Source organism: Triticum urartu, chromosome 6A (genome assembly GCF_056163025.1).
Source record: "Triticum urartu cultivar PI428250 chromosome 6A, HENAU_Tu73, whole genome shotgun sequence".
Lineage (NCBI taxonomy): Eukaryota > Viridiplantae > Streptophyta > Magnoliopsida > Poales > Poaceae > Triticum > Triticum urartu.
Genome location: NC_141878.1, coordinates 508,394,889 through 508,412,260, shown reverse-complemented (window position 1 = coordinate 508,412,260; position 17,372 = coordinate 508,394,889). Strand labels below are relative to the sequence as shown.

Below are 17,372 nucleotides of genomic sequence, written 5' to 3'. Positions count from 1 at the left end.
ACGGCGAAGAATCCTCCTCTCCGGAGCTCCGAACGGATTCCAGATCAGCCCTCCCTAGAGAGATTAGGGCTTGGCGGCGGCTCCGTATCGTAAAACACGATGAAACTTTCTCTTTGATTTTTTTTCTCCTCGAAAGCCAATATATGGAGTTGGAGTTGGCGTCGGAGGGCCACCAGGGGGCCCACGAGGTAGGGGGGCGCGCCCAGGGGGAGGGGCGCCCCCCCCTCGTGGACATGGTGTGGCCCCCCTGGTCTTCATCTTTGGCGAGGATTTTTTATTATTTATTCTAAGATATTCCGTGGAGTTTCAGGTCATTCCGAGAACTTTTGTTTTCTGCACATAAAACAACACCATGGCAATTCTGCTGAAAACAGCGTCAGTCCGGGTTAGTTCCATTCAAATAATACAAGTTAGAGTCCAAAACAAGGGCAAAAGTATTTGGAAAAGTAGATACGGCGGAGACGTATCACGCCCTCATGGTGTTGGGCGAAGGATTCCAGTCGACCCCAGGGAACCAGGCTTTGATGCGAGATCCATTCTCGTTCAAGGTTTGGTCGACAGGAACAGAGCTCACCGAGAAGGTCACGACAGAGATGCACCTACCAGCAGCAGAGTACATGTTTCGGGGCTAGAGTGCTTTAGTAGAGCCATCAGGGCTGCTGTGATTCCTCCCAACTTCAGGTTGGCGACTGGAGTCAGTAAGTTCACTGGTGAGTCCAAGCCCGATACTTGGCTTGAAGACTACCGAGTGGCCGTCCAGATTGGCGGTGGCAATGATGAAGTGGCCATGAAGCACCTGCCTCTCATGTTGGAGGGCTCGGCCAGAGCGTGGCTGAATCAGTTAGCACCCAGCAGCATTTACACTTGGGAAGATCTCGCCCGAGTGTTTATCACCACATTTGAAGGAACATGCAAGTGACCGGCAGGGCTGACGGAACTGCGGTCTTGCGTGCAGAAGCCGAATGAAACTTTGAGGGATTACATCCAGAGATGGATCACGTTACATCACACGGTAGAGAATGTGCCTGACCACCAAGCAGTCTGTGCCTTCAAAGAAGGCGTCAAGTACAGAGAACTGAATCTGAAATTCGGTCGAACCAGAGATATGTCTCTGAATCGGATGATGGAGATTGCCACCAAGTACGCTAATGGTGAAGATGAGGATCGACTCAGGAGTGGCAAGCTCAAGTCAGTCGCTCATGAAACCGGAGGAGGGAATTCCAATCGGAAACAGAAGCGGAAAGCCGAGCCAGCTGCTCCTGGGGAAGCCTTGGCTGTAACTCAAGGAAAGTTTAAGGGGAAACCCAAAGGACCTTGGAACCCCAAGAAAGTTAAAGACCAAGACGGAAATGATGTGTTGGATTTGCCATGTCACATCCACACTAAGAAAGATGAAGAGGGTAAGTTCATTTACCCGAAACATACCACTCGACAATGTCGGCTCTTGATCCTGCAGTTCCAGGGCAAGCAGCCCAAAGATAAGGAAAAGGAGTCGGACAAAGTTGAGGACAAGGAAGACAGTGATGATGGATACCCCCAGGTCAATTCCACCCTGATGATTTTTGCTGATGTTGAAAGCAAAAGTCGACTGAAAGTTATCAACCGTGAGGTGAATATGGTTGCTCCGGCAACACCCAGTTATCTGAAGTTGTCTCAGACTGCCATCACATTCGACCAGTCCGATCACCCAACACACATTGCCACCCCTAGGAGGCAAGCTTTGGTGGTCGACCCAGTTGTTGAAGGCACTCGACTGACCAAAGTCTTGATGGATGGTGGCAGTGGTTTGAACATACTGTATGCTGAGACGTTGAAAGGGATGGGAATTCTGATGTCCAGACTCAGTACCAGCAACATGAGTTTCCATGGAGTCATTCCTGGAAAGAAGGCTGAGTCACTCGGCCAGATTGCTCCTGATGTGGTTTTCGGTGATTCCAAGAATTACCGCAAAGAAAAGTTGACGTTCGAAGTTGTAGATTTCCAGAGTGCTTATCACGCTATTTTGGGCAGGCCGGCTTATGCACGCTTCATTGCTCGACCATGTTATGTGTATCTCAAATTGAAGATGCCTGGTCCCAAAGGTGTGATCGCTGTTACGGGCAATCGGAAGAAAGCAGAAGAGTGTTTTCAGAAAGGTTCAAAGATCGCTGATGCTCAGATGGCAGTGGTGGAGCTGCAGGAATACCAGAAGACTGCAGACCCGAGTGATTTGTTGCGAGCCAAGAAGCCCGCTACAGAATCAGCTTTTCAGTCGTCTAGCGAAACGAATCCGGCTCACATTCACCCAACCGATCCCAGTGCTGCTCCGACTCATATCTCAACAACACTCGACTCCAAATAGGAAGAAGTGCTCATCCAGTTCCTCCGTGAGAACTGGGACATTTTCGCATGGAAGCCTTCTGACATGCCGGGTGTTCCCAGGGGGCTGGCTGAGCACCGCCTACGAGTCGACTCAAAAGTAAAACCTGTCAAAGAACATCTCCGACGGTCCGCCGTTCAGAAAAGAAAGGCTATTTGTGAGGAGGTGGCTCGGCTCTTAGCAGCAGAGTTCATCCGAGAGATCTATCACTCCGAGTGGCTCGCCAATGTTTTCATGGTCCCGAAGAAGGACAAGTCACTTCGCATGTGCATTGAATTTAAACATATCAATCGGGCCTGCCCGAAAGATCATTTTCCTCTCCCCCCGCATCGACCAGATAGTCGACTCGACTGCGGGATGTGAGCGACTGTCTTTTTTAGACGCCTATTCCGGGTACCATCAGATCCGTCTGTATGGAGCTGACGAGATCAAAACAGCTTTCATCACTCCATTCGGGTGCTTCTGTTATGTTACCATGCTGTTCGGCCTCAAGAATGCCGGAGCCACATTCATGAGGATGATTCAAAAGTGTTTGCTCACTCAAATCAGTCGGAATGTGGAAGCATACATGGATGATATTATGGTCAAGTCACGGAAGGGTTCCGACCTGCTGACTGACCTTGCTGAAACCTTTGCCAACCTCAGGAGGTATGATATCAAGCTTAATCCATCAAAGTGCACATTTGGAGTTCCTGGCGGAAAGCTACTCGGTTTTCTCATTTCCGAATGGGGAATCGACGCCAATCCAGAAAAAGTCGGTGCTATACTCTGAATGAAAAGTCCTATGTGAGTGCACGACGTCTAGAAGCTTACTGGTTGCTTGGCCGCTTTAAGTCGATTCATCTCTCATCTCGGTGAAAAGGCATTGCCTCTTTACCGATTGATGAAGAAGTCCGACAAGTTCTAGTGGACTCCTGAAGCTGATGCAGCGTTTGTAGAGTTCAAAGCTCTGCTCTCCACCCAGCCGGTGCTTGCTGCCCCAATCAGCAAAGAGCCTTTGCTGATTTACATCGCAGCCAGTGTATTATATTTCTAAAGTTTTGACCCCGTCGAAGCAAAGATATCCTCATTATCAGAAGCTTGTATATGGGATTTATATGACCACAAAGAAGGTTGCTCACTACTTCTCTGATCATTCCATTACAGTTGTCAGCGACGCTCCATTGTCAGAGATCCTGCATAACAGAGATGCAAATGGTCGAGTGGCAAAATGAGCGATTGAACTCCTTCCTCTAGATATCAAGTTTGAGGCAAAGAAAGCTATCAAGTCCCAGGCAATAGCAGATTTCGTCGCTGAGTGGATTGAACAGCAACTGCCGACTCAGGTTCACTTGGAGCATTGGACCATGTTCTTCGACGGTTCCAAAATGCTGAATGGTTCCGGTGCCGGGGTGGTATTGGTCTCCCCTCGAGGAGATAAGCTCAGATATGTTCTTCAAATCCACTTTGATTCCTCCAATAACGAGGTAGAATATGAAGCACTTTTATATGGGTTGCACATGGCCATTTCACTCGGCGTCCGTCGCCTCATGGTCTATGGCGACTCAGATTTGGTGGTTAATCAGGTGATGAAGGAGTGGGACGTCAGAAGTCCAGCCATGACTGGTTATTGCAATGTAGTGAGAAAGCTAGAGAAGAAATTCGAGGGGTTAGAACTTCATCACATACCCCGACTGAAAAATCAAGCAGCTGATGATTTGGCAAAAATAGGTTCCAAAAGAGAAGCCATTCTCAGCAATGTGTTTTTGGAACACATCCACACACCATCAGTTCAGGAGGATCCCTTCACTGAAGAAGCCCCGCAGCCAAAAAGTGCCACGGATCCGACTGAAGTTGAAGTTCCAGCTGTGGTCGACCTGATCATGGAAGTCTTGGTCATCACTCCCGACTGGACAATACCGTACATCGCGTACATCCTAAGGAAAGAACTCCCAGAGGACGAAGAAGAGGCTCGACAGATCGTCCGTCGATCCAAGGCCTTTACAGTCATAAAGGGACAGTTGTATAGAGAAAGCGTGACTGGAGTCAGTCAGAAGTGTATAACACCAAAAGAAGGTCAGATGATCCTTGATGATATCCACTCGGGGACCTGTGGTCATCATGCGTCCTCTCGGACCATTGTGGCTAAAGCATACCGAGCGGGATTCTACTGGCCAAGAGCGAATGAAATTGCGAAAGAGATAGTCGACAAGTGTGAAGGATGTCAGTTTTACTCCAATATGTCGCACAAGCCCGCGTCAGCCCTGAAAACCATTCCACTCGTCTGGCCCTTCGCCGTTTGGGGACTGGACATGGTTGGACCACTGAGAACAGGCAGGAGCGGCTTCACTCGTGTGCTAGTAGCAGTCGACAAGTTCACCAAATGGATTGAAGCTAAGCCTATCAAGAATCTTGATGCTTGCACTGCTATCAGTTTCATCAAAGAGTTGATATTCAGATATGGAGTTCCGCATAGCATCATCACTGACAATGGGTCAAACTTCGATTCCGACAAATTCAGAGCCTTTTGCGCCTCTCAGGGCACATGAGTCGACTACGCTTCGGTCGCTCACCCCCAGTCGAATGGACAAGCGGAAAGAGCAAACGGCTTAATTCTCAAAGGACTGAAACCTCGATTGATGCGCGATCTCAAGCACGCAGCAGGCGCATGGGTCAACGAGCTTCCATCAGTTCTTTGGGGATTGAGGACAACCCCAAACTGATCAACTGGGAGAAGCCCATTCTTTCTGGTCTACGGAGCTGAAGCAGTTTTGCCGAGTGACCTGCTTCACAACGCACCCCGAGTCGAGCTCTACTCTGAAGATGAAGCGGAACAAGCCCGGCAGGACGCAGTCGACCTCCTGGAAGAAGAAAGAGAAATGGCCATGATCCGATCGACCATCTATCAGCAAGACTTGCGTCAATTCCATGCCAGAAATGTGAAGAGTCGAGCCTTCCAAGAAGGAGACTTGGTCCTCCGAGTGGATCAACAGAAACCACACAAACTCGCTCCTACTTGGGAAGGTCACTTCATAGTCACCAGAGTCCTCCACAATGGAGCGTATCACCTTTATAATGTCGATCGCCAGATTGATGAGCCACGAGCCTGGAATGCGGAGCTGCTCCGCCCCTTTTATACTTCAATTCTCACTCAGATGAGATGTAATAAGAAAAAATCCTGTAGTTTATTTATCAAAGACAAGAGCATTATAATTTTCCCAGTGATTGTTGTTGTTTTTGTTTGCGGAAGAAATCTGCCAGCGGGTGGCTTAGCTGTGAATCCGTTTCGCCTAAGTTTGTAAAAATAATTTCCTACCGAGTGTTGAGCCAGCCTCCCACTCGGGGGGCTTAGCTGCGAACCCGTTTGGCCTAAGTATTTGAAAATCCTACCGAGTGATGAGCGACCCTCCCACTCGGAGGCTTAACTGCAGTCCAGTACTCGCCTAAGTATTTGAAAAATCCTACCGAGTGGAGAGCGACCCTCCCACTCGGGGGCTTAGCTACAGTCCAGTACTCGCCTAAGTATTTGAAAAATCCTACCGAGTGGAGAGCGACCCTCCCACTCGGGGGCTTAGCTGTAGTCCAGTACTCGCCTAAGTATTTGAAAAATCCTACCGAGTGGAGAGCGACCCTCCCGCTCGAGGGCTTAGCTGCAGTCCAGTACTCGCCTAAGTATTTGAAAATCCTACCGAGTGGTGAGCGACCCTCCCACTCGGGGGCTTAGCTGCAGTCCAGTACTCGCCTAAGTATTTGAAAATCCTACCGAGTGGAGAGCGACCCTCCCGCTCGGGGGCTTAGCTGCAGTCCAGTACTCGCCTAAGTATTTGAAAAATCCTACCGAGTGGAGAGTGACCCTCCCGCTCGGGGGCTTAGCTGCAGTCCAGTACTCGCCTAAGTATTTGAAAAATCCTACCGAGTGGAGAGCGACCCTCCCACTCGGGGGCTTAGCTGCAGTCCAGTACTCGCTTAAGTATTTGAAAAATCCTACCGAGTGGAGAGCGACCCTCCCACTCGGGGGCTTAGCTGTAGTCCAGTACTCGCCTAAGTATTTGAAAAATCCTACCGAGTGGAGAGCGACCCTCCCATTCGGGGGCTTAGGTGCAGTCCAGTACTCGCCTAAGTATTTGAAAAATCCTACCGAGTGGAGAGCGACCCTCCCACTCGGGGGCTTAGCTGCAGTCCAGTACTCGCCTAAGTATTTGAAATTCCTACCGAGTGATGAGCGACCCTCCCACTCGGGGGCTTAGATGCAGTCCAGTACTCGCCTAAGTATTTGAAAATCCTACCGAGTGGTGAGCCAGCCTCCCACTCGGGGGCTTAGCTGCAGTCCAGTACTCGCCTAAGTATTTGAAAATCCTACCGAGTGGTGAGCGACCCTCCCACTCGGGGGCTTAGCTGCAATCCAGTACTCGCCTAAGTATTTGAAAATCCTACCGAGTGGTGAGCGACCCTCCCACTCGGGGGCTTAGCTGCAGTCCAGTACTCGCCTAAGTATTTGAAAATCCTACCGAGTGGTGAGCCAGCCTCCCACTCGGGGGCTTAGCTGCAGTCCAGTACTCGTGTAAGTACGAAACACATCTCAATCCACAAGGACGACGAGGTGCAGGTCGACTGCTACCTTCTTCTTGGGAGCTTCGCCACAAATACAACGTGCACTCCATATCAATCCACAAGGACGACGAGGTGCAGGTCGACTGCTACCTTCTCCTTGGGAGCTTCGCCACAAATACAACGTGTGCTCCATCTCAATCCACAAGGACGACGGGGTGCAGGTCGACTGCTACCTTCTCCTTGGGAGCTTCGCCACAAATACGACGTGCGCTCCATCCCACTCCACAAGGACGACGAGGTGCAGGTCGACTGCTACCTTCTCCTTGGGAGCTTCGCCACAAATACAACATGCGCTCCATCTCAATCCACAAGGACGATGAGGTGCAGGTCGACTGCTACCTTCTCCTTGGGAGCTTCGCCACAAATACAACGTGCGCTCCATCCCACTCCGCAAGGACGACGAGGTGCAAGTCGACTGCCACCTTCTCCTTCGGAGCTATGCCACAAATACAAAAGTTGTCTCGAGTGAAGAATGAGTTCCACTCGACGGAGGATTCATGAAGATATTCAATGATAAACCAAGTTCAGATAAATCCTAAAGGTTCCAGACCACAGATCGAAGTGCTCGGGCATTCAGACCGAAAGAGTTTAACGGTTACAAAAACCACTCAGCATTCCGAGGCAAATTTAAGGTGGGGCATAAAAGTTTGTTCACTCTGCAGGAGGAGGACTGGCAGGCTCGACGAACTCGTCCAGGTCGACGCCGTCGGTGATCCGAGTGGCTGCAGCGATGAAAGTCTCCATAAAAGATCGGAAGTCATGCTTCTGGGTGTTGGCGACCTTGATTGCTGCCAGCTTATCTTGTCGCACCTCCTTGCAGTGGACACGAACCAAAGACAGAGCCACATCAGCACCACACCGGGCAGAAGATTTATTCCACTCCTGCACTCGATCAGGGATCTCGTTAAGTCGAGTCATCAGGGACTCAAGATCATTCTGGAGCGTGGCCTCTGGCCAAAGTGCCGTGTCGATCCGTGACATGGCGACCTTCAGTCGAGCCAAGTAGTCCACAACACCATCGATGCGGGATTCCAGTCGGAGCAGATTCATGGTAGTTTCATCTTTCACGGGAGAATTGATTGGGTCCAAACCTGGCTCAATCCGCCCAGTCTCCTCCTCGAAGTTCTGGCAAAACTCTGCATTCACGATCCAAGGATAAGTCAATTTTCGTACGCTGAGTCGACAAAAAACATCAGTCGGAACAAAATGTGTACCTTTAAGCTTGATGAACAACTTCTTGGCAAGGCTCCTCAGATAGCTCTCCAGATCGTCCATCCTGCGAGCGATGCCTTCCATCTTCTCGTACAGGTTGAGATTGTCCTTCTTCAAGCGCGTGCACTCCTTGTTGGCTTCGTTCAGAGCAGATTTCATCTTGGTGTTCTCTTCTTCCAACTGGCCGATCGAAGCCAGTTTCTGTTCAGCCAGAGCGGTTCTGTCGTCAGCTTCCTTTTGAGCAGCAGCCAAATCCTGATCCTTCTTCGCCAGAGCTTCTCTCAGTTTTCCTGCAAAGAAATGGTGCTTGATTCAGAAAGAGTAGAAGGGTACTCAAGCCTAAGACAAACTAGTCGACAAGCTCGTCTTACCATTGGCGTCGTCCTTGGCCTTTTGCAGCTCTGTCTTGGCCAATTCCAAGTCAAGGTTCAGTTGGATCTGCTGTTTCTCCAAGTCAGCAAAGCGAGCTCTAAGATCACAAGATTTCTGCAATCAGGGAGGAGAAGTTATTTTACAGCAAAAAACGACAAAGAAAATAGATACTAAGACTACGGTCGACTGCCCGCAGTCCACCATAGTCTCGGGGACTACACCCAGCGGGTGCACTTTGCGTGCCCCCACCGGTTATGATCCCACTCGACCGGCCCGCCAGAGTCGAGTGCAGGGAGTAAAAAAAGAGAGAGAAAGAAGAACTCAGACCATAGAACTCAGACCACAGTCGACTGCCAGCAGTCGACCGCGGTCTCGGGGACTACACCCAGTGGGTGCACTTGGCGTGCCCCCACCGGTTCTGATCCCACTCGCCCAGACAGAGTAGAAGAGACAAACTACCAGTTCGGTTTACACTCGACGCGGCCAGACCACATCGAGCGAAAGAATCAAAATACAAAGACTACAGCCGACTGCCAGCAGTCCACCGTAGTCTCGGGGACTACACCCAGTGGGTGCACTCAGCGTGCGCCCACTAGTTCAAAAATTCAATCGACGCACCCAGTGGGTGTACAGATACAAAGATTTTCGGAAAGAGAGTCTTCAGATAGCATATCCTAACAGAACAAGCAGTGACCAACTAACCTGAATGTTACTTTGGAGAGCCGAGCTGGCGTCGTAGGCGGCCTGACTGGCGTCCCGCACCATCTTCATCTTCTCCATCATAATGCCCGCCTGGCGTATGGCTTCCTTGGCAGCATTCACTTCGTCCTCTGGGACATGATGGGTCGCAAAAACTAAAGGTGGGTCGACAGGGGCCTGAGCAGTCGATGAAGAAGGCAAGGCACTCGATAATGGCACGACGAAGGTAACAGAACCCCGATTGGCATCACCAGCATCCTGAACGACTGGTTCCGCCCTCGGCGTCGACTATGTCACCTTGCTTGCAGGAGCTTGCCTATTTTTCCTCGTCAAAGGCCTCTCGGGCTCTTCATCATTATCATCGGGGAGGTCAATAATGTTAGGAGCTGTTCAAAGTTCAATCGCCAAAATCACATCACCCAATGGTACACATTGCAGTCGAGTCGACCAAATAAAGACAAAATGGCAGAAATCATACCCAGATTGGAAGTGGCCGCATCCTCCATTACCTCATCCTCGTACCTGTAAGCTGAGGTCCCAGAAGTAGCAGCGCTGCCAGTTCCAAAGTTTGTCTGATTAAATCAAGAAAAAACAAACAGCACGGGGCGTCGAGTGAATACAAAGGGAGACACTCACGCAGAAGCGACGGGGATGTAAATCTTGATCTTCGGCAACGCCTTCCGAGGCTTCTGCTCTGCAACTTTGGGATGCTTTGATGCTTTTTCAGTTGGGGTTGGTGAAGAGGTCCGAGAACGCTTTGAAGACTGACCAGCCTGAGCAATCGCCTTTTCACGGGCGCTCGGTCATTCTTGGTCAAGCTGGGATCGCCTCTCCCTGCGAGGAGGCGACTCGACTTCTTCTTCGTCACTTGAGTCGTCGCTTTCTTCGTCCCCTTCACCGTCATAATACCATTCGCCACTGTCGCCGCCGCTCGCCTCTCCTTCCAGGTCTTGCTCTTGCTCTCCGTTGGGCATTGAATACATTTCGATAAGGGCCTGAAAGAAAGCAGGAAGAATAAAGTCAGTCGACGCAGTTTAGACAGCTGCGCGAGTGAATTCAGATTACAATCAAAGCCCAGAATCGGACCTTCTCTGGTACATGGGACTGGTCGAATGGAGGAACTCTCCTGGCTCCCCTGGGGTTATCCTTGTTTCCGGTCATGCCCGACAACCACTTCTCCAGTGTGTCGTCATCGACCTCCTCCGGGTGAATCCGAGTGGAGTCGTCAAGACCCGAATACATCCACATCGGATGGTCTCGAGCTTGAAGAGGCTGGATGCACCGCTGAAGGAAAACCTCCAAGAGATCCATACCGGTGACCCGGTCACGGATAAGCTGGACCACTCGTTCGACCAGCACCCTAACCTGCGCCTTCTCCTCTGGGAGCACCTTCAAAGAGGAGGGTTTCCTCACTCGGTCCATGGTAAAAGGAGGGAGGCCAGTCGACTGCCCTGGCGTCGGCTGGTCTTTGCAGTAAAACCAGGTCGACTGCCATCCGTGAACCGAGTCGGGAAGAATCATGGCTGGAAAGGAACTTTTCCCTCTCATCTAGACACCAAGACCCCCACACATCTGAATCACTTGTGTTCTCTCGTCACTCGGATTGGCCTTTTTCACCGTCTGAGAACGACAGGTGAAAATATGCTTGAAAAGACCCCAATGAGGCCGACAACCCAAGAAATTCTCGCACAAAGACACGAAAACAGCGAGATACACGATTGTGTTGGGAGTGAAGTGGTGGAGTTGTGCCCCAAAGAAAGTCAGAAATCCCCGAAAGAAAGGGTGAGGAGGCAAGGAAAATCCACGGTCGACATGGGTGGCAAGGAGAACGCGCTCACCCTCCCGAGGTTGCGGCTCGGATTCCTTCCCCGGAAGCCGCGCCGATCCATGGGGGATCAGCCCTCCTTCGGCTAGGTCGTCGAGGTCTTCTTGGCGGATCGCCGAGCGGATCTAGTCGCCCTAGATCCAGCCCTTCGGCAGGCCGGCTCGCGAGGAAAATCCACCCCGACTGGTCGCCTTCCCCTTCGCCTTTGCCGTTGCCTTCTTCGCCTGCTCCAGAGCCGCCGTCTTCTCCTTCCCCATCATCGCCGGCGAGACGCGTACGGAGCGGCGGCGCTGGGGCGAGAGCGAGCGCGACGAAGAAGCCTGAAGAGGAGAAGAGGAAATGGGAACGCACTGTTCAAGAAACCCCGGTCCGACGCCTTATATGAGGTCGCTTCCGAGTGGCTGACTGGTAGGCCCGGGCGGTCCTGTCAAATCCCATAACAATCGCGCGCGCGATACGTGGCGAAAAAGGTGGCGCGGAGATCGAGGCGGCTCCGCCCTATCCCATCCGATTACTGCGGCCTCCCCCGTCCCGCGCGCTTCCCAAAATTCAAATCCCGCTAAATCTGCGGGCAGCAGAACAACTTGTCAGACGGAAGATCTCCTCCATGCCGTCACTCGGAGCCTTTCAAGTAAAGAAACTCACTCGACAAAAAACTAAGAATGGATCAAGGTGACTGAAAAGGAAGTTGCTGTCATCACTCAGGTTCATTGATCCGAAACAAGATATGCTCATGGCATGAAAAATGAGTCGGAGAAGTTCTCAACTCCTTCCCCACTCAAACCTCGTTTCATTCGGGGGCTAATGATGAAGCTATGTACCTAGGGTAGGGTCATGGACCTGTCCCAACTGCCCTACCCAAGGACATCTCTAGAAGAAATCACCTTTCAATCGACTTGGAGGTGTTCCACTTGACAGACTCGAAGACACTCGACCAAGAAGCAATCACTCGACCAAGACCAAACCACTCGACGGCCAGGAGACCTAAAGGCACTCCGCACGCTAACGGTCGGTTATTAAGTAGTTTTTATGGTCATCATAGCACTTTATTAGGGGCGTTACCAGTAACGCCCGACCTTAATGTATTTAAAACCCTGCACAACTGAGGGCCGGAGGGGTCCGGCGAACTCTATATAAGCCACCCCCCCTCCTCAGTGTAAAGGGTTCACACCCCTGTAATTCATACACGCATAATCCAGTCGACCGCCTCCGGGCTCCGAGACGTAGGGTTATTACTTCCTCCGAGAAGGGCCTAAACTCGTAAACCTCGTGTGCTTACAACTACTCCATAGCTAAGACCTTGCCTCCACATACCTAACCCCCTACATTACTGTCAGACTTAGAACCACGACATGCGCCGGGGGGGGGGGCTCGGTCAATGGCCGTACAGAGCCTACAGCTTGCCACACACAACGCCACCGAATGGCCGCATTCACGATGGTACTGAAGGCATGGCGGCACTATGTGGTATAGGTCGTCCGTGGAATTATTGGCTCTGACGGCAGGATAGGCAACGCACGGCAAGGACGATATGTGTCCACGCGACGCACGGTGCCGACCGTGGTGTTGGACTCTCTCTGAGCGATGGTTCAACACCGGGAGGGGGAGGGAGGTACAAGAGGAAGGTTTACGGGTTCGGGACGGGAAGGAGACCCCTGGCAGCCAACGACTGGGGTCGGTGAAGGCTGAGAGGGAGTGGTTTCGGGTACATATGAAGTGGTCGGAAGGTTTTGAGAGGTAAACATGGAGTGGACGAAATTTAAGGGGCAGCGTCAAAGACAACACATATTTTTAGGGGTTAAACCAAGCTTTATTGATCAAATTTCACATGATGTGGGATGCAAATAGGATCGTGAGGTTCGACCAACCATGTGTGTTACCCCGGATCCAAAGAATGCGAAAACTTTGCTAACCTATCTGCATCACCAATTCACCATTGAATGCTCTACCTTCAAACCTGAAATTACAATTTAAAAAAGAAGCTTTGTGCCTAATTTCACAAATGATAGCTCCATAAACACCACTACGGTTTCTTTGAATGTCGTTAATAACTTGCTTCGATTCTGATGCTATAACCACATTTTGAATCATCAAATCAACAGTCCGACAAAGTCCTTCTCGACAAGCTGTTTCCTCGAGCGTCGCCACATCCATTATATCATTAATGACCAAAGCTGGACTACCCATATAATTTCCAGAGATATATCGACAAACAGCCACTGCGGATATCTGCCTAACTGAGCCTCAAATTATATTTTCCCAAGTGAGCCTCTAGAGCTTCATCACGGACACGCCTCAGCCGGCCCGTTAGCGATGACCCTCATCTATGATGACGGTCCTGGGTCGGTCAGTAATGAGGGATCAATGATAGTTTTTAGTAGTGACCTGTGGGTGGTTCTTTGTGGCCGTTATGTTGGCTCTGAGTTGCGAAGATCTTCATCTTTGTCAAGGCGAACAAACTCCAGCCCTCTCTCACCTATGGCGGTGGTGTTGTTTTATCAAAAAGGCTTTCGCGCCGCTTCATAAAAAAAAACACCCAGCCAAACCGATACATGGTGATGAAGAGACCCTCTTACAAAGCAGATCAAGAAAAAACAAAATTACAAAAGGATTCATGCCTTATCACAAAGCAACCTAGACTACCGGAGACTCGCCTCCAAGCGGTGGTCTTGTTTTCAAAGAGGCATATTCCGTTCTCCATAATAATGCACAACAATAAAACATCAAAAGCATGAAACATTGGATTTGATCCCCAGTGGGCTAGAAGTATAACCATCCAAACACCGATCGATTCTCAATTTTATTCTTCCATTTAAGAAAAATAAATAGGACCGTGCTACAAATCTGATGTCTGATTTTTCTAACATGGCAAATCAAACCTTTATTATGAAAAATTACGTGTCATGAGCCTAGCAATTTTCTTCAACAAGCATGGTAAATCCTGACATATTCATGTTTCTGAATAAATAGGCATCAAGATCAAACGACACGTAATTTGCCATGCGCGCGACACGTAATTTGCCATCAAAAAGCGTTCGATCTGCGAGGCATTTTTCTGAATAAATAAGCATCAAGATCAAACGAGAAATCTTCAGTGGTGCGGCTGATAAACAGCACCAAACTATGCACAGACAGGCCTTGAGCGTGGCCTCGTGATTCGCCACGATGTTCAGTCAGAAATCCTCGCAAGAGCATCTAAATCAACAAGATGGCTATATACATAACAAATGCAGAAACGTTGTACACAGTACAGAAGAGAACCTGCCAAACACCTGCAAACACTGCATCCAACTACCCAACGACGGCCATCAGGCAGCAGCGACCTCCACGACGACCTCGGCGGCCACCGCGCCGGCCACCTCGGTGCGGCAGATGGGGCACAGGCGGCTCTTGCGCAGCCACGAGCTGACGCACTCGGCGTGGAACCCGTGCTCGCACCGCGGCAGCACCATGCAGCGGTCGCCGGCCATGAACGCCTCCAGGCACACCGCGCACTCGCCGGGGCCGCCTTCCTTGAAGTCGTGGCATGGCAGCTCGCCGAGCTCTTCGGCGGTAAGGCCTGCGTCTTCTTCCTCCGCGTGCTCGGCGACGCGGGCGGTCATGCCCCGCCTCAGCACCCAGAGGACCACGAGGATGTGCACGACGAGCATCAGCGTGATGCCTGCCGCGAGCAGGACGGCCGAGAGCACCATGCGGGCTGGATTCCTTCCTTGGCTATGGTCTATGGAGGTGCCGTACGCTTGTGAGGTACAAAAACTAGCACTGCAGAGCCGCTGACTAAATATCGGAAAACTTCCGAGCGAGCTCTGACTTTTCAGTGAGGTGTGTTATTGGCCAAGCCCGAGCGCTACAGGTTAGACAGGTTGCGACGTGCAACTTCAAGTTCATGATGCCATTGCCACATCGCCCCTAGTACTAGGATAGATATTGTAATAACAAATACGTGTCCGGTTTCGTAGACATACATCGCCACTAAGAGAAACCAACGGGGCGATCCAAACGGACATCGGTTTTGTCTGCTTTTTGTCTGTTTGGGTCGCCCGTCCGCGCGTTCGTGTCCGCTTTTTTATTTGGGTCCGCGAGTGCGCCCAACGGTAGGTAGACCCATCTTCAACATGTCCGCTCTGACATTTTCTCAAACACGTAGCAGGCAGGGCAAGGGAGCTCGTAGCGCGCGGGGAGGCTGATGCGCAAGCACCACGAGCGTCAAGAGCATGGTGCGGCGAGCGCGAGGGTGCGGCGGGGCGAGGCCAGGCCAGGCGCTGCCGGACGCGGCTAGGCCGGGCGCTGCAGGGGTCGGGCGCGGCGAGGCCTGGCGCTGCCGGGCGTCACGGGGCCTGGCCAGGCGCGCGACCAGGAGGGGCAGGGCGGCGCGCGCGGGGATCGGGCACGGCCGGGGGAAGCGAGGACCGCGGCCGGGCGCGGCGGAGCACGGCCAGAAGCTCGACAAGGCCGGCCGCGGCAGGACGATCGCGGGGAAGGCGAGGCGGGGGAGGGGGGAGGGGAGGCGGCGCAGGCGAGGCGAGGCCGGGACGAGCGTGGGGCAGGGCGAGCGGCGGCGCGCGGAGGTGAGGCCGAGGGCAAGTGCGCGGGGAGGCGTGGATGCTGTGCGGTGGGCGGCAACGAGCTGGAGCTGAGATGGGTCTGAGCGGCGGCGTGGCAGCGCCTGTGCCATGGCTAGCGCGAGAGAGGGGAGAGAGAAAAAGTATTCCGCGAGTGGATGGCAGGTGGGTCACACGGGACCGGCAGCGGGCGGAGTCGGACGAGAGAGACGCAGAAAGCGTCCGCTTTGTGTCCGCTTCGGACCCAAATGTGTCTCAAATGTGGGCCGGAAATGGGTCCGCGCGGACACAAAATGGACACAAAATAAAAATGGGTCTCTGCGTTGGACCGTCGTTTTTGTCCGCGCTGATCTAAACGGGCAGCGGTGGACGAAATGGGTACTTCCATTGGAGTTGCTCTCATCTTATTGCCCCTAGTTCCATGTAGTGGTTTCGTTTCTAGCATGTGTTTGTTAGGCCTTGTACAATAGGAGGTGCTTAGAGCAACTTCAACGGGCCGACCTAGACGGACGACGATTTTGTTCGCTTTTTATCTGTTTGGATCAGCCAGACAGACACGGATTCCCGCTTCGGCATTTGGGTCGGTGCCTGCGCCTAACGCTGGCCGATACCCTTTTTGACGGCGCCAAAAAAAATGAACGCATGCATATTTAAAAAAAACATCATTAATTAAACATTAAAGCCGGCCACGAAGGCTGGCGAGAGTCCACGCGTCCACACATTTGCATTTAAAAAAACAGCCTAAACTTCGAGGCGGCGTGCTGCCCTAGGCGTCGTCGTCATCCTCGGAGTCCGTGAGGTCGATGAGCATCGGCGCCGGCCCGGTCCAGGCAAACGCCGTGTTCTAGAGCGCCGTCATGTCGGGTTGTGCCGGCGCAGGCAGTGCCGGGGCGGGGGGACGGAGCGGGGGCGTGTGCGGCCGCCTATGCAACCGCGGCCTGGCGTGCCTCCTCCTCGGCCTCGCGCTGCTCCTCCTCGAGGTCGCGCTCGAGCATCTCATCGTACTCGCCGCGACGGCGCTCCTCTGCTAGCCGGCGCTGGCGCCACATCTTGAGATACTCCTGCTCTTGCGTCGGCGTCGCCCCCAGCCAAACCGGTGGTGCGGACACCCACTCGCGCACCACTCCATTCCAGGAGAAGGACGCGATGGGCTCGGGCTCGGGCTGCGGCTCCGGCTCCGGCTTGATGGGGGACGGCGGGGCCACCGGCGGCACCACGCTGTCGCCCGCCGCGGAGAGGGCAAGGGCCTGCGCCATTGCCTCCTCGTAGCGGGCCTCCTCTTCCGCCTCCGCCACCTCCGCTCTGCGCCGCTCGTCCTCCTCGCTCTCCCGGTAGACGGCCGCAAGGGCCGCCTGGAAGGCGTCCTCCGCCGCCTGGTAGGTGTCCTCCGCCGCCTGGTCCTCCTCGCGGACGACGAGCGGCGTTAGCCTCCGGTCGACCTCGCGCACGCCTCGTCGCCTCGCCTCCTCGTGTTCGAAGGCGAACCACCTCGCCGAGTTGGGCGAGTCGGTTGCGTAGGCCTTGTCGAGGCGCTGCTCCGGCGTCAGCAGCGCCCACCGGCACCGCACCTTCTCCGCGTGAGCACAAGCTGTCCGCGGTGCCGCCGGCACTGGGATCCTATCTGGATCCAGATGCCAGCCGTGCGGCAGCGTCACGTCCGGATACGGCAGAGGCTGGCGGTTCTGCCAGTGCCACTCCGCCTGGTGCACTGGCATGTTGACGCGCTGCCTCTGCTGGCGAGGCGCCAACGGAG

At 52.9% G+C, this 17,372-nt stretch overlaps 1 protein-coding gene across 1 annotated transcript; it reads right to left on the bottom strand.

The window, feature by feature from the left end:
• Window positions 1-14,225: 14,225 nt before the first annotated feature.
• LOC147965956 (RING-H2 finger protein ATL14-like) lies at window positions 14,226-14,871 on the bottom strand. Its single transcript, XM_087527012.1, has one exon. It carries the CDS (start codon window positions 14,747-14,749, stop codon window positions 14,366-14,368), a length of 384 nt encoding a protein of 127 aa, XP_087383138.1. The 5' UTR covers window positions 14,750-14,871; the 3' UTR covers window positions 14,226-14,365.
• Between the last annotated feature and the right edge of the window lie 2,501 nt (window positions 14,872-17,372).

What these genes read in the sequence shown, in the direction of transcription:
- LOC147965956 (XM_087527012.1), bottom strand. Translation starts at nt 14,749, where the DNA reads ATGGTGCTCTCGGCCGTCCTGCTCGCGGCAGGCATCACGCTGATGCTC.